General features: G+C 57.0%; 1 protein-coding gene across 3 annotated transcripts in view; it reads right to left on the minus strand.

The window, feature by feature from the left end:
- The window catches only part of MGAT5B (alpha-1,6-mannosylglycoprotein 6-beta-N-acetylglucosaminyltransferase B), a 74,965-nt gene that overhangs the window by 24,386 nt on the left and 24,807 nt on the right, over positions 1 to 25,772 (minus strand). For all 3 annotated transcript variants that reach the window (XM_084983645.1, XM_021066557.2, XM_021066556.2), the window contains 7 exons: positions 23,747 to 23,862; positions 22,898 to 22,971; positions 21,816 to 21,986; positions 20,888 to 21,052; positions 19,850 to 20,019; positions 3,733 to 3,864; positions 2,237 to 2,370 (listed from right to left, as the gene is read on the minus strand). In XM_084983645.1, coding sequence (XP_084839771.1) covers positions 2,237 to 2,370; positions 3,733 to 3,864; positions 19,850 to 20,019; positions 20,888 to 21,052; positions 21,816 to 21,986; positions 22,898 to 22,971; positions 23,747 to 23,862 — 962 coding nt within the window. The remainder of the gene's footprint in view (positions 1 to 2,236; positions 2,371 to 3,732; positions 3,865 to 19,849; positions 20,020 to 20,887; positions 21,053 to 21,815; positions 21,987 to 22,897; positions 22,972 to 23,746; positions 23,863 to 25,772) is intronic.

Genomic DNA, 25,772 nt, shown 5'->3' on the forward strand with positions numbered 1-25,772 from the left:
GCTCCTTTTTTGAGTGATACATAATCTATCAGTGGAAATAAAGGTATAAGCAAATAACTCTCCTATTTCAATAACATGTTTTAATAGGATTAAATGTAAGAGTTATAAAAACATTCTGCCTGGAGTAGATAAGGTGATCGGTGAAAGCAATGGTAAAAAGAAGGGACATTTGACGTGGGGTTTTGTAGGATGAGTAGGAGTTTGCCAGGTTTGATCCCAGGGCAAGGCCTCATTTTCTCAGTGTAGATTATTACAGGAGGCTCTTGGCCCATAGCCTGCTTACCCCCTCCTCTACCACTGCCCCTTTGGCCATCTGCAGTCTGCCAAAAGAATGTATCTCAAAAAACTTTTTCTCCACGATATTCCTCAGCGGAAGAACTTACAGTGAACCTTGCATCACTGTATCCCATGTACACTCAGGAATCTTTGCTAAAAGACCCCACCCCTCTGCTCCCACAGTTTTTCCTCTCTGCTACCACATCTGCTGTTTACGTAGCCTGCCGTGTCACCACCACTGACCCCTCTTCAAGTTTCCTTTCCCTCCAGAAATCTCTTCAGGACCCACCCCACTCCAATCACTCTGCTGGGGGTCCAATGCCACCAAAAGACCTAGTAGGACAGTCCCTCTTCTGGAGAAGCCACATGCAACCTTGCAATGGGCCTTGGGGAGGGAGGCTGGTCCCCACCGAACCACGTGATCTCAAACGTGACATTCCACAGCTCTGGGCCTCAGTTTCCTTGACGGGACTCCCAGGAGCCTTCCCACCTGCCCAACTTTCTGGGATCCAATCAAGCCATCACTTAGCTATTATTCAGAAATCTCAGGAGTTCTCTTGTGGCGCACTGGGTTAAGGATCCGGTGGCATTGTCACTGCAGCGGCTTAGGTGGCTGCTGTGGCTTGAGTTCGATCCCTGGCCCGGTAACTTCCACATGCCATGGGCTTGGCCAAACAAACCAACAAACAAAAAAAAAAACACCAACATGGAAAAAAAAAAAATAGAAAGAAAGAAATCTCATCTGCCTCTAACGTAGCTTAGAACCCGAAAGAGGAAGACAAAGATGGCAAGCACCCAAAAGGGAGGCAGGCATTCGTTTGACAGGTGAGGAAAGATCAGCTACTTTTCTTATAAGCAAGTTCCTGGGGACCCTGCCCAGAACTGAGTTTGCTCTTAATTAATTAATTTTTTATTTTATTTGTCTTTTTAGGGCCACGCCTCAGCACATGGAGGTTCCCAGGCTAGGGGTCTCATCGGAGGTGTAGCCGCCAGCCTACACCACAGGTCACAGCAACGCCGGATCCTTAACCCACGGAGCGAGGCCAGGGATCGAACCCGCAACCACATGGTTCCTAGTCGGCTTTGCTAACCACTGCGCCACCACGGGAACTCCTGCTCCTCATTTAGAGACGATCCTTACGAGGGTGCTTATCTGGCCTTCTGACCCGCAGCCTTCAAAGAGCCGCCAATTACATGTGCGAGCGGCGGCTGGAGGCAGACGGACTGACAAGGATTCAAAGTGACAGCTGCCAGGCTCCCAGCTAGGAGAAAAGGCGCCACATCAGAAGTGACAGGAGAAGGGGCCACTTGGCAGGGGACACGGCTCTGCATGCCTCCGCTGTCCCCGCAGGGCAGGCCCCCCACCAGAGAGAGCGAGCCTTGACCCCGCGTTGTCAAGGAAAGGTTACATTATTTTCAGCACGCCGCTTGTAAGCGGGGAGGTCAGTGTGTTTATATTTTAGAATCTCATTAAAAATCGCAAAAGCTATGGCCCCGAATGGCACCTCTTGGCTGAAGCCCATCATCCACAGGGGCCCCAGCCCCCCCACCCACAGCCTTACTCCCATCATCCCCAGTGGTGGAGCCTCGCATTTCCAGAACCTTCTGGTTCTTTCCAGCTCCATCTTTGCAACGCCTATTCCCTCTGCTTAGAAAGCCTGCCGATGCTGCCCTCACCACTCTCATTCCACCTGGAATGTCTTTCTTTCTGGAAGGTCTCTTGGCTCTGGAAGCCTGTGCTCAGCCACTTTTTAGAGCAACCTGTGCTCCAGGAGGACAAAGGCTATGACCTCCCGATGTTGGAAAGGTCACCACGCTTCCCGCCAGGCCAGGCTGCCCCCTTCCCCGCACAGACCCCGGGAGGAAGGAGAGGAAGGAGTGGGACCTGCCTCCGCTGCGGCCACCTCTGAGGGGCCCCACCGGCCCACCCCCACCCCCTCCCCCCAAGCCAGACACTCACGGAACATGGTCATGAACTGTTTGGGGTTGAGGTTCCAGTAGCCCCAGTTGGTCCGGTAGCCGTGCAGCGTGGCGTACTCCTCGTGGTTGTACGCAGGTTCCGTCCCGAAGGTGTCAATGACCCGGATGCGGCACCTGCCTCCCCCACACACCCCAGGGGCCAAGGTCACCAACCTCCCTGGGTCTCCCTGGGCTGTAACCGGAAGGTGGCTGAGCAGCGTAGCATATGCGTGGTCAGGGCCTGGGCTCAGACACTAGCTGGCTGTGGGGTCACAGGGAAGTGCCTTGACCTCCCTGGGTCAGCCTCTCCATCTGCCGGGGGGAATAACAACCGCCCACCGGCTGTCTCAGGGTCTCATGGATACACCCGAACCATGGACCGCTAACTCAGAAACTTGGTTTTCACAGCTGCGTAGGAGGGAGCCTAGAAGGGGAGACCCTGCCTGGAGTGGGGTCCGGCCCACTGCCCCAGGGAACGCAAAGCCCCTCTGCCCAGGAGCCTGACAGCCCCAGATGTGCCTGATCTATCTGGGCTCAGATGCAGAAGAGCAGCTCTGGGGACCAGCCAGGAATGGCCCTGGCCCCATCATGCCTCAGGGTCTCCTCTGCAAGTCTGGCCACTTCAGGGAGGGGGGCCTCCCGGCAGGGGTGGGGGGGCGGGGAGAGGGGCTATCCTCCCCTCAGGCCACTTTCAAAGGGCCAAAGTCCAGAACCATCCCCTCCACCTGGGCCACCCCGGGAGGGGGCACCTAAAGAAAACCACTGAGACTCCGACACCCCTGCAAGGAGGCACCCAGAGTCCTTGCCGGTGACCCAGAATTGTCACAGAGCGCTGAGATGGGCACTCCTTCCCGGGAGAAGAGGCAGGGGTGGGAAGAGGAGGCCAGGAGCGCGTAAGGAAAATGCGCATTAATAATAAAAGCAATAACGCAGCCTGTCCCTTCTTTTTTGCTAATAAAATCACGGGGGAGTCAATGGGACAAAAGCAATAAATAGCGGGGCTCTCTGTGCTGAATTAAGCCCGTTTCCTGCAGAGAGAAAGGAGCCGGGGTGGCATGGCAATGGCCTTCCTGTAGCCTGAGGGGGTGGGGTGGGGTGGAGGAGGGAGTGGGGAGGGGGCTGCTGGGTCCCCACACGCAGGGGTCACACCTGCAGGGTTACCTGCCCAGCTCTCCCGCTGGCCGTTCCTCTGCCCCTCCCTCCAGGTCGGCTCTGACCTCAACCCCCCCCTACCCCGCCAGCCTGCAGCAGGGGGGCCCTGGAGCACCCGGCTGTGGCTTATTAATTGTCATCAAGTCAGCCTTGGCCAGGAGGCAGAGCTGTCTGGGAAGGAAGCTGGCAGTGGGGGGGGGGGGGGCCTTCTCTCCACCACATCCCTCATCCCCCACCTTGGGGCCCAGCGGGCAGCGGCAGCCAGCCAGCCAGAGCCCGGGGGCACTGTGCACATTGTCGGGGGCTGCAACCCCACCCTCCCCCCACCCCCTGTGGCCCTCTCACCGGTATTTCTTGAAGGACAGTCCCATGTGCTGCTTCATCTGCTGCAGGCCGTGGTAGTCGGTGTAGACGAGGTCGAAAGGCAGGGGCATGGTGAGCGGGCAGTTCCCCCGGCCTGGCGGCACCCCTAAGTTACTGAGAGAAGAGCCCTTCAGAGTCTGAGCCCGGAGAGGAACGCCCCCAGACAGCAGATGCCACCTTCCCAAGTGGCCTTGCACTGAGGGGACCTGGGGCCCACCTGGTTCCTACAGGCTGGATAAGCAAGGGGGACAGCGCTGTAAAGAAAAGTGAGGTCAGGGAGCAAACCCTGGGGGGCACTTGGAGAGGACGTAAATGGGGCAGCCGTGTACGGTTGTGGAAGTTCTCCACTGCACAAGAGACCCCAAATGAGGGACAAGTGGAGACCCGGGCCAGGCTGGCTTGCCAAGCTGCTACCTGCCAGAAGGAAGGGGAGCCTTCTGTCCACCTGCTCGGCCCTTCAGGGCTGTGTCCGCCCAAGGAGGGTGCCCTTCTCCAAGGTTCACTAAATGCTAAACGTCTGTGGTGTCCTCAGAGCAGGTGCAGCGTTTATTTGGAGCTGAAGGGTCCCCACTGTGTGCCCCAGAAGATAAGGTCCTGCTCCGCCGACTGGCTCCTAGCCCACAGAGATGCCCAGCCCTGACCCACAGGTGGGCCCTGCCCGCTGGCTCTCGTACTTGCAGGCTTTCATCTGAGACGGGGCTGCCTCTCGTGCCCCAGTGCTGAGCCTCTGCTCGTCTCACTGGAGCCTGAAGGACTTGGCCTCCTCCTCCACCCAGCCCACCTCCCTGGAGACAGGCTCAAAGCCCCCTGCCCGGCACCCACAGTGCGAACTTTGTCCTGGATGCCCCAGCCCACCATCCAGGAGCCCCTGCTGAGCCTGCCGACACACCCCCTTCAGAGATGATGAGGCTTTCAGATCAATGCCTCAGTGAGTCTGTACCGAGCGGCTGAGCCAGGTATGGAGGAGAGGAGAGTCAGCCCCCACCTCCCCTGCTTCCCTGATTCTTGGAGCCTTAGTCCAGATGCTAGGAGGCATTCACGAGACCCCCCAGTGAGCCCCTTCAGGGATCCACGTGGCCAAGAGCCAAGATGATCCATTCCCTGGGTCACGTCTTGGGCTCCTTGAGACAACTCAAGCCAGGTGGATAAGTACCACCTGGACATCTTTGCATTCACTCTCTCTCTCTCTCTTTTCTTTCTTTTTTTTTCTTTTTTTGTCGATTTTTTTTAGGGCTACACCGTGGCATATGGAAGTTCCCAGGATAGGGGTCCAAACGGAGCTGTAGCTGCCGGCCTACACCACAGCCACAGCAACACCAGATCTGAGCCTCGTCTTCGACCTGCACCACAGCTCACGGCAATGCCGGATCCTTAACCCACTGAGCAAGGCCAGGGATCAAACCTGCATCCTCATGGATGCTAGTCAGATTCGTTTCTGATGAGCCATGATGGGAACTCCTGGACGTCTTTGCATTCTCTTGCTCGTGCTCAGCAAGACACCAACGAGGCTCTGCACCCACTGTCCCCAGCAAATGCCCTCACTGGTGCCTTTTCAGCGGCTGATGATAACCTGATGACATGATGGACAAATGTCGGAAGGCAGATTGGGGTGACAGGGATCAAGGCATCAGGGGTTGGCCTGTGACTGCAGAGAAGGGCAGCAAGAGAGAAGGGACTTTCTCTGTGCCTGCACCCCACCAGCCAGTGCACCCTAGCCTCCCCCAGCTCCCCCCACACTGGCTCTCCAGTGTTAGAACCTTTGCTGCTAAATGGGGAGAGGGGAGTGGAAAAATCTTATAATCACAGTCTCTTCATTTCTTATCTCTAAACTTAAAAATGGCCAAGTGCCAACCCCCCCCCACCCCCTGCCACCCCCACCCATCCAACCCCCCGATTCAACTCCCTCTTTCCAATGGGATGGCCACATGGGAGTCTCAAAACCAGGGCTTTTAAGGCAGGGCTTGCTTCTTCAGGGTTTTTGGGTGAAATACTCAGAAAGCAAAGGAGAATAAGCCCAGACCCCAGGGGTCTGGAGCCCTCCCAGGAAACAGCTCCCAACAGCCTGGAGACTTCATGAACTACTGGGCGGTGTTTTAAGTGTTGAGCAGGTGTCGCATGCTACTCTGCAGGGTCCGTTTTCTTTCAAGCACGGGCTTTCTCTTACCCCCCCGCCCCCGCCAAAATAAACCTCCTCCAGTTGAGCTTCATTTTTGTCCTGGGCTAAAGAAGCTCTGAGTTTAGGACAGCCCCTGGTCCCCTTCCCCACTTGCCGCACTCAATTGAGAACCACAAATAGAAAAGACAAAGGGATGCTTCTTCTTGCAGAAGCAAGGAAGGGGGTGGCTGCTCCTCCCTCGTGGAATCTGGGTTTGGAAAAATTAAGACAATTCTGAAAATATAAACCGTAGGTGGGTCTAGTGGCTGCTACCTGTGCCAGTAACATGCTCGACTTTCCCACGCCGCCTCTCTGGCTGGTTTCCAGGCAACGCATTTTCCCTCTGGGCCTGGGGGGGGGGTACCAGCAAAGTGGGGTGGAGGTGGAGGGCGCTTCCTTTGGTTACCCCAACCCGGACCACATCCCTGGCCCCAGCCCACCACCAGGGCCACTGAAAGGCCAGAGAAGCAAGTCACAGCCCGCTCCCGGGAGAGTGATTCCACATGGATGTTTTCGAGCCTGTGCCAACATCTGTACTGTCATGGCTACCATCCTACACAGGCACCATTCCACACGCTTCCAACGTATTAATGCATCCATTCCTTTCATCTGGGCAGCCACCCTATCAGATCCGATCCATTCCCATCCTGCTCCCCTCTTCAGAGTTTAGGAAACAGAGAGGTTTAGTAATTTACCCAGGATCACACAGCCAGGAAGGAAGGGAGGATTAGAACCCAGGCGGCGGGCTCAGAGCACCCCCCCCCCCGCGCCGCCGCCTGCTCAGGTATCCTTCCTCCCCAGACTCACCAGGCATCAGACAGGACAGCGGTGGGTGGCTGGACCCCCCGTGACATCCTGAAATGGGAGCCCTGGGCTCCAGCAGAAATCAGACCCAGTCCCAGTTTCCTTAGGAACCCTGGAGGAATCATGAATCTCTAGGAATTTCATTTTTCTCATTAGCCAAAGACAAATAAAAATGCCTCGTCACAGAGTTCCTGGTAGGATGGAGTGAGGCAAGGGGCGCGAAAGGTCCACCTTCTGAATTTCCAAGTCTAGCAGCCCCACCCCCGCCCCTGCCACCCCCCTCCCTTAAGGCCCCGGTCATTTTCCAGCCAGAGTCTTGAGATGACCCGTCCTCTCTCTTCTGTCCCCCAGCAGTTTTCCCTGCTTGTTTTCTAGAGAGAACTTTCCGCAATGTAAACTTGGTCACCATCTGATCCTTTCCAGAGACTTCCTGCCTCCTGATCCTTAACTCAAACCTTGCCGCTTCCTCCAGGAAGCCTTCCGGGAGTGCCTGGGCAGAGAGAAACGCCCTTCTCCCTCAAGCCCTCGGCCCTGGCATCGCATTTCCCGCCCCTCCCACCGTCCCTCTGACTGTCCGGAGTCACCTCACCACTGGGCCCCCAGGGCAGGGCCAGGTGACCTTTGACGAAGCCCAGAGCTGGGACAGGATCTGACCCAGTAAGGATTATCTTGGCGCTCAGGAATGAATAAATAAGGCAAGGAACCGGGGAGGCCCCGGGAGAAGTGGTTTAAAGGTGGCAGATATGGTGAAGAAAAGCATCTGAGGGGCGAGGGGGTGGGTGAGTGAGGAGCCTCGCTGGACGCCAGTGGCCGCTGGGTCCCAGAAAGACACCGCGGCAGGAGGGAGTGGAAGAGAGACAAAGCGGCCCGGAGACAGCAGGTCCCCTTCCCAGGAGGAGTTATAAGAAGCCGCAGGGTCCCCCCACCCCTGCCCTAGAAAACAAAGATTTCCAATTTAAGGCGACTCCCCTGGGGCTAAGTGTCTGCTGCTTCCTCTTTACGCTTTTGTCACAAGGACCCTGTGCTCATCCCCAGGAGAGCAGAGGGGGTCGGCTGAGGGGAGACGGAGCTGGGGTTTTGTCACTTGTAATTTAAGTTCACTTTCATGGGCAATTTTACGCTACGTGGCTGGTTGGAGCAGGGACACATGCACTGAAAAACTCTGTCTCCTGACACCCTTGAGCCCAAGGTGCCCAGGGAGGCTGGGCTGTGCCATTCCGCCCTCCGTGCTGACTCCTCAAGAGGCCCCTGGCCAGAGGTGTTCCTAAATTCCAGTGTCCAGGTCCCTTCTCTCCAGACCCTCAGGACAGGGCTGTGTGGGGAGGGGCTCCCGGAGCCTCCCCACCCGCACCCCCTCAGCACTGGTGTGAAAAGCTGATGGGCAGTATCTCAGCCTGACGGGACGTAACCGCCCCGGCCCACCCCAAGGCTTGGAACGTGTCTGTGCAATGGCCAAACTGCGTGGTTGGAAAGAATTGCCAAATGTCCCCAGGCTGCAGTGTAGGTCGCAGACGCAGCTAAGATTTGGCATTAGCAGGCCAGCAGCTGTAGCTCTGACTAGGCTCCTAGCCTGGGAACTTCCATATGCTGCAGGTGCAGCCCTAAAAAAAAAAAAAAAAAAAAAAAAAAAGCCACAACCAAAGAGTACACACCCACAGGGCCTCCCCAGAAGGACACGCCCAGCATTCTGCCTCCCAGAGGGACCCGTGTCCCCATCTTCTTCAGGCCCCCTGACCCACAACGTAGGATCTTGGCAAATAGCCAGAGCAGGGCTATTTGAGTCACTCTTTGCTGAAAGATCAAAAGGTCGGATGGGTAGATGGGACGAGGAGGGGAGGGGAAAGTACATTCTATCCCCAACAGAAAAAAACAACACCAGGGGTTCCTGTCGTGGCTCAGTGGTTAACGAATCCACCTAGGAACCATGAAGTTGAAGGTTCAATCCCTGGCCTCGATCAGTGGGTTAAGGATCCAACGTTGCCGTGAGCTGTGGTGTAGGTCACAGACGCGGCTCAGATCCTGTGTTGCTGTGGCTCTGGCAAAGGCCGGTGGCTACAGCTCCAATTAGACCCCTAGCCTGGGAACCTCCACATGCCTCAGGTGTGGCCCTAAAGAGACAAAAAAAACCAAAAAAAACCAAAAAAACAAACAAAAAAAAAAAACCATCACCAAAACCCAGGAGTTCGCACTGTGGCTCAGCAGGTTAAGAAGATGACACAGTGTCTGTGAGGATGTGGGGTCCGATCCCTGGCCTTGCTCCATGGGTTAAGGACTCGGTGGTGCAGCAAGCTGCAGCGTAGGTCGCAGATGTGGCTCAGATCTGGGGTTGCTATGGCTGTAGCGGAGGCTGGCAGCTGTAGCTCCGATTCCTGGGAACTTCCATATGCCTCAGGTGCAGCCATAAAAAGGAAAAGGAAAAAAAGAAAAAAAACCCACAAAGCCTCTGCTGGGGCTCCAAATGCTGAATTCTGCACAGCGCAGAGCCTCCCTGGGCGTGCGCTCCAGCGTGAGCTTGCTGGGTGGCGTCACCCAGGCGGGGAATCGAGCTGGTGTCCCCTCCACTCCCAGTGCGTGGTGCCCAGACAAATCTAGGTCCCTTCAAGCTAAATATTCTCCGGTTTCCTTTCCCCCTGTGCCTTTGGTCTGTGGCTGGAAATCACCTCTCCAGGTAGTGCTCAGATTCTGGAGCAAACTAGCCTCTCCGTCTTCTCTGTGTGGGAAGGACCTGATTAAGAAGGATTCTTACAAAGCGCTCGGAGACTTGGGCTGCAGGTGCTGAGCGCACCCAGAGCTTCCCTCCGTCCATCTCATCCCTGGGCGCAGCTGGCTGGGCGGCCCAGGACCTTGGTCTCATCTGGGCAGCCTTGGACCCTGACCGGTGCCCATCTCCTGAGCGCTAGCCTGTCTCTCTCCCACGGCCCATCCCTGGAACGGGCTACTACCCCTTCCTCAGAGCACCCCGAACCTAAAGAAGACCCGGAGAGATAACTGGGCATCTCACGAGCTGCTGTGGAAGGCAGGTTAGAATCCTAACAAGGAGAGAATTCAATCCCCGCCCCCGCCCCCCCCCGCAGGGTTTTCTGCCTTTTCCCAGCCCGGCTGACCTTCCTGCCCTCAACACAAAGAGCCTTAAGATGCCAGCATGATGGGCCCACCCTCAGCTTCCAAAGACAGAGGAGGGTCAGGGGTCACAGCGAAAGAGAAGAGCCAGCTCCCCAGAGGAGTAAGGACTCAGAGGAAAGGGGATTCAAAGGAAAAGCAGATCAGAGCAGCGTCGGGCCACTCCTTGGCCAAAGCCCCAAGACGCTGAGGCTGGAAGGTTCTGAAAGGGAACCGGGTGGCCCGCACAGGGCCACCGCTTTCTTCCACAGCGTTAGCCTCCCAGTCAGCAAACGGGGGCTGAGAATAGGGCTCCCAGGCGGGCCGGATGGAACCACAGACCTGTTTCTGCAGCTCCCCGGGGGCTGCGGTGCTGCCGCGGGGGGAGGAGGGACAGGAACACGTGCCTTTGGCTGTTTGCTGCTTCTTCCTTGCAGCCAGGCCCCCATTTATATAACAAGTGCCTGCAAATGCTGAGCACGAACCAAGGCTGCTCCCGTCCGTGCCTTAAAGGAGGATGGCTCTCAGCCCGGGTGCGGGTGAGAAGCACCAGGGTCTGTTAGGGCTCCTGATGCCCAGGCGGGGCCCAGAGGTGCCACCCCTTCGCTGGGGGGTTGGGGGGATGGAGTGGGGGCTTCCATGGGGATGTTGGTGTTTCGGTTTCTGGGGGATTCTCACACCCGAGGGGCTCCCGCTGTTCTATCCAGTTCCACAAACCTTTGCAGAGACCCCCTCAGGTACAGGGCCTTGGAGGACAAAGACGGGCACAATTCTGCTCTCGGTGCCATGAGAACAGGCCCCAGGGGGGCATCTGGGTTAAAGGAGGTCTGGCCGTGAACGGGAGGCTGGGTGTGCTCCCGACTGGCCTGTAGGAAGGAGAATCCGACGCCCCAGAAAAGTTCTATTTCATGAGAGCCCTTTTCTTTCTTTCTTTCTTTCTTTCTTTCTTTCTTTTTTTTTGGTCTTTTGAGGGCCACACCCACGGCAGATGGAGGTTCCTAGGCTAGGGGTCAAATCGGAGCTACCGCTGCCGACCTACACCACAGCCACAGCAACGCCAGATCCAAGCCTCATCTGCGACCTACACCACAGCTCACGGCAACGCTGGATCCTTAACCTACTGAGCGAGGCCAGGGATCGAACCTGGGTCCTCGTGGTTCTTAGATTCGTTTCCACTGCGCCACGAGGGAACGCCCTCACCAGAGCCCTTATCTGATTTCAGAGAGTACTAGAGGGACCAGAGGGGAGGCTTGTACCTCCTGCGTTTCTGCTTCACTGGGAATCAGAGTCCCAGGCCAGCGCCGAGCCTGTTCTGAGCCCGGCACACAGTGGAGTGGTGGGGGCGGTGGGCGGGGAGGGGCACATCTGTCCCCAGGAAGCTGGTCTCACTGCCCTTCTCCTCTCCAGCCACCACTGGACAAGAGCTCCTCTCACTCAGGACCCCACCTCCCTTTACAAGAAGCCACTGGCTCCTGGGATTTGAAGGTGTGCTGATGCGTCCCTCCCTGCCCCACCCCCTGAGACAAATCCCACCTCCTTGCCCTTCCCCCCAAAGCCTTCAGTAGCCAGCCTGCCTCTTTATTTCTCCTCTGACACCCCCAGGCTCCCCCACCCTCCTGGGGTTGCATGGACCTTCCCTGAGATCCCGCGATTGCTTTGAAATGGCTCGGCCTTTGCAACCTCCCCGCCCCAACATGGACCAGGCTAGAGCTGGAAGAGTCGACCGGACCCCGCCACTGCATCCGCGAGGTCACGTTTATGGGCCAATGTCAAGACTCAGTCAGGGGCCTTGATGTGCAAGACACAGATTCCCACTCCTTTTCCTTAACCTCCCTTTCCCTGACTCTGCCAGCCTCCCACGCTTGGTGGCTCAGAGCAGCCTGGAGTGGGAGGGGCACAGATGAAGGGCAGGGACCGGCGAGGCTCTGGGCCCCCAGCAGCAGAGGTCCCCACCTTCCCAGACGAGCGGCTGTAATGAATGTGCTTCTGCTACACAGATGCCTCCCTGGACCCAAGGAGGAAGATGGAAAAGGGAGAGAGAGGGATGCGGTGTTTAGTGTAAGTTAGTCGTTTGCCTCTCCTGGGAATGGGGCGGGGGGGAGAACCACCAGGTACGGGAGTCTGCTAAGTGCCACCCAGACGCCGGATGCAGCTCTTTCTTCCCTTGTTCTAATCTAACAACACAATATTTCAAGCATTCAGAAAGTTATAGGAAATAATACAATGATACAATGAATACACCTGTGCTCCCACTTCCCAGCCTTGTCAAGTCATAAGAGCTCGCCATATGTGGTTCAAATCTTTTTTCTTTTTGTTTTTTTGAAGGGATAACACATTATAAATCCAGGGCAGCCTTCGCGGCCATGTCCACTCGCCTACACCTCCCGCCCCCTCCGCCTCTCTCCCAGCAGATGCTCGACCCTCCTACATCACAGATACAAGGAAAAGCACAGATGGGACAGCCCCAGCCGCCTGCCCCCATCCCTGCAGCCCCTCAGCACCCCCACCACATCCTGCCCTCTCCCCTTCCTCCGGGGGGCCACCCTCTGGGGCCCGCCGAGCACGTTATGGTCTGCCTTCCATATCTTCAGCTGTTCCCCTGCCTGGTGCCTTCGCACCTGCATTTAAACATGCAGACAGCTCTCCCATCTTGAGAAATAAACAAGCGTTCCTTCTGTTACGGGGTGCATTGTGTGTCCCCCAAAGATGCCCGGGTCCTAACCCCCGGCATCTGGGATGTGACTCCTTTGGAAATGGCCTTTGCAGGTGGTCAAGTTAAGATGAGGCCATGAAGGCAGGTGCCGGTCCAGTAGGACAGGGTCCTCCTGAGGAGGAGAAATCTGGACTCAGAAACAGACCCACCAGAGAAAGACGACATGAAGGCACCAGGAGGAGTCGGCATCCACGCGCTCAGGGATGGGCTGAGGCTCCAGGAATCCGGGAGCGAGCATGGAAGATTCTCCCATCAGCCTCGGCAGCATCAACCCTGAGACACCTTTTTTTTTTTTTTTTTCCTTTTTGGTCACACCTGTGGCACATGGAGGTTCCCAGGCTAGGGGTCAAATTGGAGCTACAGCTGTTGGCCTACACCACGGCCATAGCAACGCTGGATCAGAATCTCGTCTGCAACCTACACCACAGCTCACGGCCACGCCGGATGCTTAATCCAGGGAGTGAGGCCAGGGATTGAACCCGCAACTTCATGGTTCCTCGTCAGACTCATTTCCGCTGCACCACGATGGGAACTCCAACGCTGAGATACACTGATTTCAGACATCTGGCCTCCAGAACCGGGAGACGGGGCTCCAGTTTTCAGAGCTGCATTTCCAGCAGCCCCAGGACCCTCACGCACTGTTGAGAATTCCACCGTCCCCCAATCCCTACTCCCTCCCCCTCCTCCCTCTCACAGGCGAGCTCCGCTAAGAACAGCCCAACTCACGGCTGGTTCCTCACCACCCCTCATCCCATGACCCACACACCTCCGGCTTTTGCCCCACAACTCAACCCAGATGGCTCCTCCTAGGATCAGCAAGGACTTCCACGTGGCGCAATGCTTGGCACATCCTTCAGTCTCCTTTGGTCTTTGGATGAGCCTGTGACACCTCTGGCCACCCCTCCTTCTAGAAGCATCTTCTCTGTGGGTTCCCACGCCTTCTCTGTCCCTCCGCCAGCACCTCTTTGCCCAAGAAGCCTTTAAACATCGCCTTGCCTGAGGCTCCACCCTCAAGCCTTTTGCCCTAGCACTTGGCACTTTTGTTCAAGTCTATGTCTGGCTTACCGTCACCACTGAGACACCATCGCCACTCTGAGCCCAGGGGCCCACCCCTCCGCTGTCTCCACGTGGGCACCTCTCATTCAACGTGTCTAAACTCACATTCAAGGTCTTCCTCGTGGGGCCCCCAAGCCCAAGTTCTCCTCTCCTCTCCCCTCCTGCACAGAGAATGGCAGCACCCCGGGCCCCCCAGCTGCCTTGAGCTGGCTCGTTCAGCCTGACTCGGGCGCGTGTGGGGCAGTCACAGCGAGATCGTATTGGGTTCAAACCCGGAGGTCTGCCTGGACTGGCTCCTCAGAGGGTTTACTGGACATGCCTTGGTCAAGCCGGGCAGAGCACAAGGGACAAGGGCGTGGTCCCTGCCGTCCTCGTTCCCCGGGGCCCCTCCCGGTATTTCCCTTGCACAAACGAAAAGGCTGGAAGGCCAACTTCCACCAGGGCCGGTGCTGGACAGCCAAGAGTTTCCCCTCCTCGTCTCCCTTACTTGAACATTCTCCTCTCGAGCTTTCATCATTTGCCAGTTCAGTCAACTAATTTTCTACTAAACCCAATTTCACTCTTGGAGGGAGGAAGAGTTCGGTAATTTTTCCTCGTGCCACGTGCTATTAATGATGCTTGGGATCATGCGAATAAGACGGATGAGCACAGCCGACTCTGGGCAGGTGGGAAGGGAACAGCTTGGCTTTAAAATGCCCGCCGTGGACCCGGGCACCCGAGGAGACACCTGAGATGCTGCCAACTCGGGGGCTTCCTCTCTCCTTCCCTCCAGGCACGCAAGGCCGCAGGCGGGTCGGTCAGCTGTCCCGCGCTGCCGGCTTATCACAGAGCCCATTGTTCTCGAACGCCCCCCGCTCTCGCCCCGGACACATCTTGCAGCAGCAAAGCCAGATGTGGATTCTGCACTCTACTCCAAACCCGCACATCACGCCAGTGAGCTGGTTAATGAAACCACAATACGAGGAGCAGAGAAAAGCGGCTCGTGTGTCCAGCCTCGTTGTCGAGTCAGTGGCCGAGACATCTGCCGTGAACATCTGTGAATAAGCTACAAGTGTACAGGCAGCGTCTTGGTCCTGTCCAGCACTAGGAGACAAAACAATTCTGTTTGGAGTTTCCGGGAGACTCACTGGGTTAAGGATCCAGCATTGTCACTGCTGCAGCTCAGGACGCCACTTTGGCACAGGTTCAATCCCAGGCTCAGGAACTTCTGCAGGCCATAGGCACAGCCAAGAAATATATGCACATACACTTCTTTTTTTTTTTTTTTTTTTTTATCTTTTTGCCATTTCTTGGACTGCTCCTGCGGCACATGGAGGTTCCCAGGCTAGGGGTCCAATCGGAGCTGTAGCCACCGGCCTACGCCAGAGCCACAGCAACGCAGGATCCGAGCCGCGTCTGCGACCTACACCACAGCTCACGGCAACGCCGGATTGCTAACCCACTGAGCAAGGGCAGGGACCGAACCCGCAACCTCATGGTTCCTAGTCGGATTCGTTAACCACTGCGCCACGACGGGAACTCCTACATACACTTCTGTTGTTTAAACCCCCCCAGGCTGTGGTACTAAGTTATAGCAACTCTAGCAAACTAAATCACAGCTTCGTTTCAGTCTCCACTCAGGGAAGAGCCTGCAAACAGGCATCGTCGGGGTGGTCCCGGCAGAGAATGAGTTTGAGTTTTATTTCGTTTTTCTCTTCTGTGGCCGCCTCTCGGCATACGGAGGTTCCCAGGCCAGTGTAGGCTGCAGCTGCCGGCCCGCACCACAGCCACAGCAATGCAGGATCCAAGCCACATCTGTGATGACACCACAGCTCACGGCAATGCCAGATCCTTAACCCACTGAGCGAGGCCTGGGATCGAACCCACAACCTCACGGATATAGTTGGGTTTGTTACCGCTAAGCCACGATGGGAACTCTCTAACATCGGTGTTTCTGAGCGTGCAAATGCAGGCATCTTTTTCTAAGTCCTCTAGGGCGTGAGCCCCACCGAGGCCCTGACCCGGCTCCTGCACAGAGTACAGTGTCCCAACCCCCAGTTATCCTGCTACCCACACTGGGGGCACCGGGGCGGGGGTGGGAGTCACAGCCTCAACCTGCCTACTTCCCCACCCTCCCTGCTCAGCAGGTCATCGATCACCTGGGGGGGGGCTTGAAATCTTGATACCCGCCCCCCCCAGGCCTTTTAAATCAGAGATGCCGAGAGTGGCGCCCAAAGGTCAGTGTGTTTCTAAGGCAGTTGGGCTCCTGCCAGGGTTAAGAATTCCCACCTAAACGAATTCCAACAGAGCAGATGCTGTTAATTTTGTAGACATAACTGTATTATGTCTCCTGGGGAAGGTGGTTTTCTTTTTTCATCATTTTTATTATTTTCATTGTTTTCCATTGTACCTGGTAACGGATTTAGAAAGAGCCTTCCCGAGACTGTTCCCTGGGGTGGCTGAGCTGTTTATACAATTGTGCCCAGTTGGAGCAAGAGCTTCCGCTCACACCTGCACCCCCCAGGGAACCAAGGGCAGAGCCACCCGAGCACAGCCCCGGGCCTGCCTGTTTAACAAACGGCAAGTCCTGCTTCTGGGAATTTCAGATCCACACAGCTTGGCAGGAAGTGATGCACTGGTGGGACGATACGGGTTCTGTATAGGGGGTGTGCACACGTGTGCATGGGGGTGTGCCTGTGAGCATACGTGTGCACAAGAGTGCCACGGGCTGCATGTCAGAGGTACATGCATGTTCACGTGCAAGAGTGTGCATTTGCCTGTGTGTGGAGGCAGGCACCTGCTTGCAGGGACGTGCGTGAGTGGGCATGTGTGGGGTGTGCACATTTACAAGGCTGTGCAAGGGTGGTTGTGCACAGGAGCATGCGTGCATGCATGTGGGGGCATGTTTGTAGTGGAAGAAATGGCAGCAGGAGCATATTTCACATCCTGGTGCTTTGCACCAGGGCCGCGCTTTCACGGCGCCCGAGGGCCAGGACCCCTGTCATCATGGCTCTAGCCCTGTGATGGCCACAGGCTCAGCTCCAGCCAGGCCCAACAAGTAGCCAGTGGAGGAGGAAGCTCTCTGGGCAGGGAAAGACTCGGGGTCAAGGTTGAAGGAGGAGACACCTGAGCATGGGCTGAAGCAGAACAACTGAGTTAAGTTCCTGGCTCCCGGGAAGACTTGTCAAACACCTGTTCTCTCCGAGAAGGACAAGGGCGGTTCTCTAAGTGTGATGCGGGGCCGTCACAAATGCATGGGAGCCTTCTCACTCCCTGAGGGAGCAGTAAAGAAAGGAAGTTCTCACCTCCCTGTCCCCAGAAGATACACAGTCAGAAGGGAGGGATCGAGCTGTTTGATAAAAGTGAACTCATCCAACCTCGAGGGGGAGCCAGGTGTCAGTGGCGTGGATACAAGGAGTCTCCATGCTGCCAGGGGACTTGCATGTGGCATGAAGGCTCTGGACAGTCCCCGCCCCCAGGATTCTTCCCACAGCATCTTGGGGTCTCTGGTGATCCAGGGGACAAGGGCCCCCAGACCCTTGCCTGCTTCTCTGCTGAGGCAGGTCTGGCTTCCCACGCCAACGGCTGTGCCACCTTAGTTGCCTAAGACCTCTGGCTTCCCACACCTCAGCTCCTGTATCTCATCCTCCCTCCTCTCCCCGCCCCACCTGACTTGCCCGTAGGAAGCTTTGAGGCCAGAGGGAGATGCTTCTTTTCATTACTTGCAAATGTTAGCAGCCTCTGCGGTATTCTGCTCCACAGACAGTGTGGATGCATCTCCTGAGCTCCATGCAGAGGGAGCAGGGGTGTGCCCAGGGCAGTGAGCAGTCATGTGTGCTGGTGGGCAGCGGGAGGGCACACCCAGCTCTGGAGCAGCCCGCACAATGGGAACAGCTTGTCTGACAACAAAATGCCACAAGGCAAGAGCCAGCGTGAGGGACCTGCTGCTGCCCTCTCCCAGGGCTGGGTAGCTCAGCTGACGGTTCAGCACCAGCACCCGGGGACAGCTCCCAGCCTAGCTTCTTCCCACGCAGGTGGGGCAGAGATGCTATATCAGGTGGCACCTCCTCCCCCAGAAGCTGCGGCTCCCCACCTGGGAGGTGCATCCCACTGCTGCCACAACCATGCAGCCCCTTTGTCTGTCCCTGTGCCCTTCTTTCCCTTCAAAGTAGACCCTCTTCCATAGCCACGCTTACATGTGCCACTCCTGAGAACACGAAGCCTACTGGAGACGAGCACAGCAACATAAAAGGATGACTCCAGTGGGGTGAATTCCAAGCCACAGGGATGAAAACCTTCAAACAAACAGGCCCTTTAGCAGCCTCACCGCACAACCCAGTCTCAGCCCCCTTCTCCCCCTGCTCGCTCTCCAATGGAGGTCACGAGAAGTGCCACCTGAGTCACACTGGCAGACGTCAGGTTCCAGGGGGAAACTGCAAAGATGGAATAGCTGCCCAAGCCCAGGGCCCTGTTGACCTAGGATTGTCGATGGCTCTGTCCCCATCAGCATCCTCTCCTCTGCGACACCCCCGTGCTATAGAGCGTCAGCATTTGTGGTCAGGAAAAATGATCGGGAAAAGACAGAAACACCTAGAACCAGCAGACCAACAAGAGAGTGGGAGGACTCTGGCCAGGAATCCCATTTTAGCTTAAAAACTACCTGAAAGCAAGTTAATGGGCTGAGGAGGAAAAGTCAATTTGCAGACAAACAGCTCAGGGGCCTTCCTTAGTTACGCCCGGGTACAAAGTCAGAAAATCTCATCCCAGTGCCAAGAAAAGGAATAGAAATTTACCAGGCAAAGTCCCAAGCCATTAAAAAAATTTTTTTGATTCATTTGATTGCATGAAGAATTAAAACCTCTTCCTAAAACGAAACAAAACAAAACAAAAACAAAAAACCTTGGCGTTCCCATTGTGGCTCGGCAGTAACAAACCCGCTCGTATCCATGAGGATGCACGTTTGCCCCCGGGCCTCACTCAGTGGGTGAAAGGGTCCGGCGTTGCCTCGAACTGCGAAGAAAGTCATAGACGTGGCTCAGATTCTGCATGGATTCGACCCCCTGCCTGGGAACTTCCGTATGCCATGGGTGCACCCCTAAAAAGACAAACAAATGAAAAACCTCCGTCTCTACCCGAGGGAAACTCTGACTCTACCAAGTGACATGCACAAAAATGTCCACCATGGCATCGTGCAAAATAACTTGTAAAATCAGGAAAAACTCCCCATAAATAGGGAAAATTGAGAAATAGTGACGGTACATTCACACAAAGGAATATTATACAGCAGAGAACATGAAGGCAGTGGAGCTACAGGCAACCACACGGAGGGATCTTTAAAACCTAATCATGGGTGAAGAAAGCCGGTCTTGAAAGCTACAGAGAACAGACGCCACTTTTACAAACTCAAACCCAACCAAAGCAAACTAAGCCATATAGTGCTCATTGATACACGGATTTGTATTTTTTAAAAAACTAATTTTTTTTTAAAGCAAAGGAATGATAAACACAAAATCCAAGTTCCAGGTTTCCTCCAGGGGTGGGGGGGGGAGACAGAGGGATCCCCAGGCCAACACAGAGCCCCAATAATGTTCTCATTCTAAAGCTGGAAGGCGGAATCCCTTCTTGTGCTTCATGACACATATGGTACATATATTTTTGTATGTATCAAATACCACCTCATAAATACTAATTAATAAAAGAATAAAAATCTTCTGTATGTTGACATCCCATGGATTTAGTGGTTAGAATAAACCTAATCATAATTGCACGCACACAGCCCCACCTCCTCTAATCTCCAGTCTCCCACCTCCAAGAGCGTCAGAGGGATGCTAGAAATGCAAGCACGGGAGCGGGGGGCATCGCTGCCCCACCTCACCACCTCCCAGGTCCTCCTGGCCCCCAACACCCCCTCCCAGATTGGCCCAGGAAGGAGCCCAGTTCCAGAAGAGGACCCCTAGGCTACACCAAGCCCCACCAGGACGGCAGGTGGAGGGGACCCCACCTAAATGACGTGGCTCAGTTGCATAAGCCAGTATCTGTCAGCCCCTGAGCACAACTCTAGGGCCCCATCGTCCCTGAGATGGAGAAGAGAGAATGGGGCCCTGTTTGAACAGCATGACACAAATACACCCCCTTGGTGCATCCTCAAAATGACTAGGCATCAGCATTGAGGAGGCAGGCTGAGCAGGTGGAGGCAGAAAGCAGGAGCGTACCCCTGTGCCACAGCAGCACAGTGGAGACAGGGCTCCTGGGGGAGGGCGCCCCTTCCTCTCCTCCCCTCCCCCGGCACTCACCTCTGCAGCTCCTTCAGGGAGACTGTGATCCGCAGACCGTGTCCCAGGACATAGAGGGCAGCCAGGATGTCTGCCCACTGCACCATCTCTCCCAGAGGCCCGCCCTTCAGCACCCGCGGGCTGAACACGTCCCCAGACTCCTCCGTCAGGAAGCCGATGTGGACGAGAATCTGGGGGCGGGGGGCACAGAGGGTCAGCCCGGAGGAGCAGCAGCCCGTGGCCCTGCCACCCCCCCAGGGAGAACCGGCCAGCAGAAGACCTGCCTCCAGGCTGTGCCCCAGAAGGCGCCTTCCGGCACCAGAGCACAGAGGAGGGACCAAGAGGCAGAGGGACCTCGCTGGACGCGGGTGAATGACAGTCACACCCTGTCCTCTAGGCACTTAAGGTCCAGATGGAAGAGGCGGACAGGAAACACAGATGAGAGACAATTTCATGAAATGATAAGGACTGCAAGAAATAAACAGGGTGATGAGAGAGGCAGGGAAATATTTATTGCACAGATGGATGGATAGATGGACAGACGGATGGACGAACCAGTGAGCAAAGGAAACTCCCCCAAAAGACTACATTGTTCCCAACGTTCTAGGCAAATGCTGCAATTTTTTCGCCTGATGGGAACAAGGTGTCTACAGAACGCAGGACTCCTAAGGGGGAGAGGGGTGTCCTTCTGCCCCCAACTTGAAACCACATCCTGACTCTGCCTTCCCTGCTCCCGGCTCGAATGCAAATAAATTCTTTTTTTTTTTTTTGGCCGCCCCCCAGCATTTGGAGTTCCCGGGCCAGGGATCAGATCTGAGCCACAGTTGCGACTTACACCGCAGCTATGGCAGCAGGATCCTTTAACCCACTGTGCTGGGCTAGGGATCGAACCTAGGTCCCGGCGTTGCAGAGACACCACTGATCCCGCTGCGCCACAGCGGGAACTCCTCAAATAAATTCAATAAAACTTTGCAAAGGATACACTTAGCGTCTACTTAGAAGCCGGAGGCCCTGAGCTCCCTTCCTGAGCTCCTCGAATGCATAGAGAGGACAACGTACCTGCTTCTGGTCCCTCTGGACATCCCCCAGCTTCCGCGCCAGGCGCTGGGCAGCCAGTGCCCACTGGACTGTGAGACGCTTGGTACGTTTCTTCATAAAGATTAGAGACTCCTTCCCGCTGCCCATCAGCTCCAGGAGGTGAGACAGATTGCTCCGGAACACTGCCTGGAGGCGGGGGGCAGACAGTTCTCTAACCCTCCCGCCAGCAGCCACACCACCATCACCCGCTGCCCTGGGCACGGGAGCTGGCACCTTCCCCATGAGGCTGGGCCTGGTCTAGCTTCTCCCACACTTTCTAGGAGGCCCCCCAGCCTCCACAGGTGGGGGGCCCTGCTCTCACCGCCCCCCAACACATACTCCCTGGCCACACTGGTCTGTCCCAGCCCAGCGCTAATCAGCCACCGGCCGTCCTTTGGGAGACCGTTGGCTCTGACCCAGGGCCCCAGCTGCGACAAGGAGGCGGTGAGGTGTGGTCGCAGCTGGGGCTCCAAGGGCAGGGAAGCCAGGCCGTCCCCAGCGGAGCCGAGTAACCATGTTCCTTGAAGAAGTTAACGCAGCTCTTCTGACCTCAGAGCCGCCACCTATTAAGGACAATTGCGTAAGAGCTGCCGGGAGAGTTAAGCACAAATACAGTGACCAGCACACGGGAAGCCCTCGCTGAGTGACAGCTATTATTACTATTATTCCAGTCCATTAATGGGGCGCCTCTAGGGCCCCTGCCTGCCCCTCAAGCAGGCTCAGCGTCGCAGCATCCCCCAGGAGCTGGGACGGGCAGCAGCAGGCTGGCAGGCTGGCAGGCTGGGACTGCCCACCCACCAGGCACAGCTGGCTGGCTTCGTCTTTCGGGGGACGTGGGGTTCCCCCTGCTGTTTCCCAAGCGCGACCTGTCCCCCAGCCCCCTGCCGGCTCACCCACCTCCCACGCCTACCTGGACTTTGGGGAGGGGCTTGGATGCCCTCGGGGCGGCCGTCTGGTTCCTCCAGGGCAGCGGGGGGCAAAACCACTCGACCTCACTGAGGTAGATGAGGAAGGAGCATTCGGTGCCGTCGACCCCGAAGAAGGCGTAGCAGGGGTCCGAGGTCCAGCGCGCACGCATCCACTGTGGACAGGGCCAGCCTGGGCCAGGGAGCCAGCGCCAGCTCCCCATGCGCCCTCAGTGAGTCCCCTGCATGCTGTGTCCCTGGGGATCCCAAGGTCCCCCTAGGACAGGCCTCTGGGGCCCACCCTAAAGTTGCAGCAGGGCCAGAAGCAGAGAAGAGAGACTGGACCAGGGCCCAGCCCAGTGTCCTGGCCACGTAGAATCTCAGGGAAGGCCAGGCGGGACCACCCTCCCCAGGCCCTGAGGGAACGAGGCTGGTGAGAGGACACATGGGGGCGAAGCTCCAGGGCAAACAGTGACCGCACAGCAGCTCAGGGCCTGGCTGGTTCACCCTCTTCCTTCGTTCCCCACCCCGTATCCAAGGGCAGGGCTCAGCTGAAGCCAAGGTCAGGGAGCATCTCCCAGGGGGCAAGGGCAGGACCCATCGGCAATGACGCCCACGTGGTCCCCAAGGAAAGGGTGCTCAGAACGAGGGAGGGGCTGGCTTTCAGGTTTGTGCACTGGCTCCCTGGCCAGACGGACAGATGGACAGACTTCCTGCAGCCAGAGATAGGGGGAGGGGCGGGGGGGATGGGGGAGCAGGAAGTCCACTCCTGTCTGAAGCTGTGGGGAATCAGGCTGCTGATGGCACATGCACACTGTAAGAAAGTCCTAGAAACCCTGCAATATGACTCATCCTGGGGAATTTGGGTCGGTGGGCCAGGCAGGTGGCCCAATAAAGTGGTTGCCCTGAGGGTGGCCCCTGCCAGTTCATGCCAGGGTCAGGGTCCGGCGGCCGGGCAGAGAGGCCTTGCTGGTGGCTGTCCCTGCCAGGAGCACCCCAGAGCTGGCCTGAGGCACAGCCCCCAAGGGCTCAGGAGATGCCCCCTCCCCCGGGTCACCCCGCCTCCAGCCTCAGTCCCGGGCCTCACCTCCACCTTCCCTGAGCAGTCAGGGAACTTGGGGTCACTGGGCGCCTCACACTGGTCCCGTCGGCCTTCAGACACTGCAGGGAGAGAAGGACAACTTGCTGCAGACCCGGGTCCGGGGGGAGCCCAGCCGAGAACGTGTGAGGGGCGGGCTGCCCTGGGTGGGAGGGGGCGGCACAGGAGCACACACGGCCCTGGGCCTGAGTTTTCCCCACTGAAAAGCCAGCGCTCCCTGGGCCTGGGTTGCCCCCTCTGCCACCACTCCTGCCCCTCCTTAGGGGATTCTGAACCAGCGAGGGGCTGGCCTGAATGGCTGTGGATCACCTGCCTGGATGGGCAGACCCCAAACACCCTCCCGAATGTACCCCTGACTGCTTTAGGGGGGCAGAGTAGGGTCTCCCAGCCTGCTCCGCCTCCCTTCGAGAGGAATGGAGGGAGTTCCCGTGTGGCTCAGCAGGTTAAGAACCTGACTAGTATCCCTGAGGACTGTGGGTTCAATCCCTGGCCCTGCTCAGTGGGTTAAGGATCCAGCATTGCCGTGAGCTGTGGTGTGGGTCGCAGACGTGGCTCAGATGGGGCATTGCTGTGGCCGTGGTGTAGGCCGGCAGCAGCAGCTCTGATTCAACCCCTAGCCTGGGAACCTCCATGTGCCGTGGGTATGGCCCTAAAAAGACAAAAAATAAAGAGGAATGGAGGGGGGGCCACGTGGGACTCCAGGGACCTCTGTCCTCAGGACAGGCTCGGGTGAACCCTGAGCACCCCACTGAGAGCCTGAAGAAATCGAGCCCCACCCCGGATGTCCCACCCTGTACTCTGGCCTCCTGGGGGTGGAGGGGCGCCCCCGGCTCCCACCCTTGCTGTGCAGAAGCAGGCTGTGGCGCAGGATCTGGTCCACCTTCACGGCAATGTCCGAGACGTTCTGGGCGATGGCCTGGATCCGCTCCATGAGGCCGGCCCCGGGGGGGAACCTAAGTGGGAGAAGCCAGGGTGAGCTGCCGTGACGGCCTTTCTGGGCCGGGGGGTGAGGGGCAGCCTGCCAGCCCAGGTAGCGGGACCGCAGGGCTCCCAACCCCAAATACCACCCTGCAGTGAACAGAAATGCAGCGACGGATAAAGTCAGGCCAGGAAATGGAGCTGCTGCCGCCCCAGGCCGGCCTGGAGGGGCTCACTCACCAGCAAGGCACACGTGGGACACACATGTGGGAAAACCCACATCTGCAGGTGCCAGGCGTGCCTGCACACATGTGTGAAGGGCATGGCCTGAGGCTGGCCCGGCAGAGGAATCCCATTCCACAACCCAGACAGAATCTGTCCACTGAGGCCCAGGTGACAGAGGCCCTTTTCCTGGGCACAGCCGGCAGCTCTGAGCCTGTGTCTCTATTTTCTCCCCGAGGGGCTGTATCTTGCCAAAATAAATTTCACCCCAAAGCAGCCCAGGGACTTGCCAATTCTTAAAGCTTGAGTAAATGATTGCTGGGTTTTCAAGAAGGAAGCCTTCCGGGATCTTTAACCAGTTTACCACCACAAACACCCCAGCCCTCCGCCCCGCCGTCGCTGCTCCTGCTGCCCTGGTTTGGGGAGAATTTATTTCCTGGCCTTGATGGCTCCTCCCTCTCAGGGAAGCCTCCCTGCCATCACACACAGGCTTTCGCTCATTGCAAAAACTCCTATTGAGACGGATACGATTCCGCGGGCACGTGGGGCTCCGAGCAAAGGCGCCTCTGGGGGCTCGTCTTCAGGAAGCTGCTGGCTTGTTCTGAACGTGAGAATTCCTCCTCCTTGGATCTGCACCCCCTCCCCCGGCTTCGCAGGCCCAGCTTAAGCTCCATTTATCCCTGTACAAGGAAGGACCGGGTCTTTACGGCCGCAGGTCATGAGAGGGATGTGAAGAGTGATTTTTTCCAACTTGGGCCCCTCTTGGGTCTGGAAACCCCCCTTCCCAACAAGGAAGACCCAGGGGTGCCCCTCCTTGGCCACCTGCTGCCCCCCACCCCGGCCACCCTCCCTCCCACCTTCCCTTTCTGTAAGGAGAGGAAGGGCGTGGCCCCGTCCACAGAGACAGGGGACCAGCGTGGAAGACGGCAGAGAGGGTGGGGACAAAAGGCAGAGGTGACAGGAACGGGGAGACGAGCCCTCCCCCCATACGCGTGCATACACAGCTGCACATGCGTCCACACATGTACACATGCCGTCCAGTCAACCTTCTCCAAACACCATGGAAAATGGCTTTGCCTTTTTCTTTTTTCTTTTTTTTTTTTTCTGCTTTTTAGAGCTGCACCTACTGCATATGGAAGTTCCCAGGCTAGGGGTCTACTGAGAGCCACAGCTGCCGGCCACAGCCACAGCCACAGCCACACGGGATCCAAGCTGTGTCCGCAAATTACACATCTCACAGCAATGCCAGATCTTTAACCCACTGAGCAAGACCAGGGATCAAACCCACATCCTTGTGGATATGAGTCAGATTCGTTTCCACTGAGCCACGACGGAAACTCTCTAGCTTTGCCTTTTATTCACTTCCTGCCGCTGCTGTAACTGAGGACCACAGACTGGGTGGCTTAAAACAACACAAGCTTAGTCTCTCACGCTTCTGGATACCAGGAGTTTGAAATCAAGGTGTCAGCAGGCTTGGTTCCTCCTGGAGGCTCCGAGGGAGCACCTGTCGCAGCTTCTGGGGGGGAACAGCCATCCTTAGCCTTCCTGGGCTGGTAGGTTCACCACTCCTACCATTCCTCCTACGTCACCCTTTTTTTTTTTTTCCTGGCCATGCCCATGGCACATGGACATTCCCAGGCAGGGAATGAACCCATGTCACAGCAATGACAATTCCAGATCTTTAACTGGCTGAGCCACCAGGGAACTCCCAAATTTCCTCCTC

This window comes from Sus scrofa, chromosome 12 (genome assembly GCF_054392235.1).
Source record: "Sus scrofa isolate SSC_HxYL_T2T_F1_AM1 chromosome 12, Sscrofa_HxYL_maternal_Yorkshire_Landrace_v2.0, whole genome shotgun sequence".
Lineage (NCBI taxonomy): Eukaryota > Metazoa > Chordata > Mammalia > Artiodactyla > Suidae > Sus > Sus scrofa.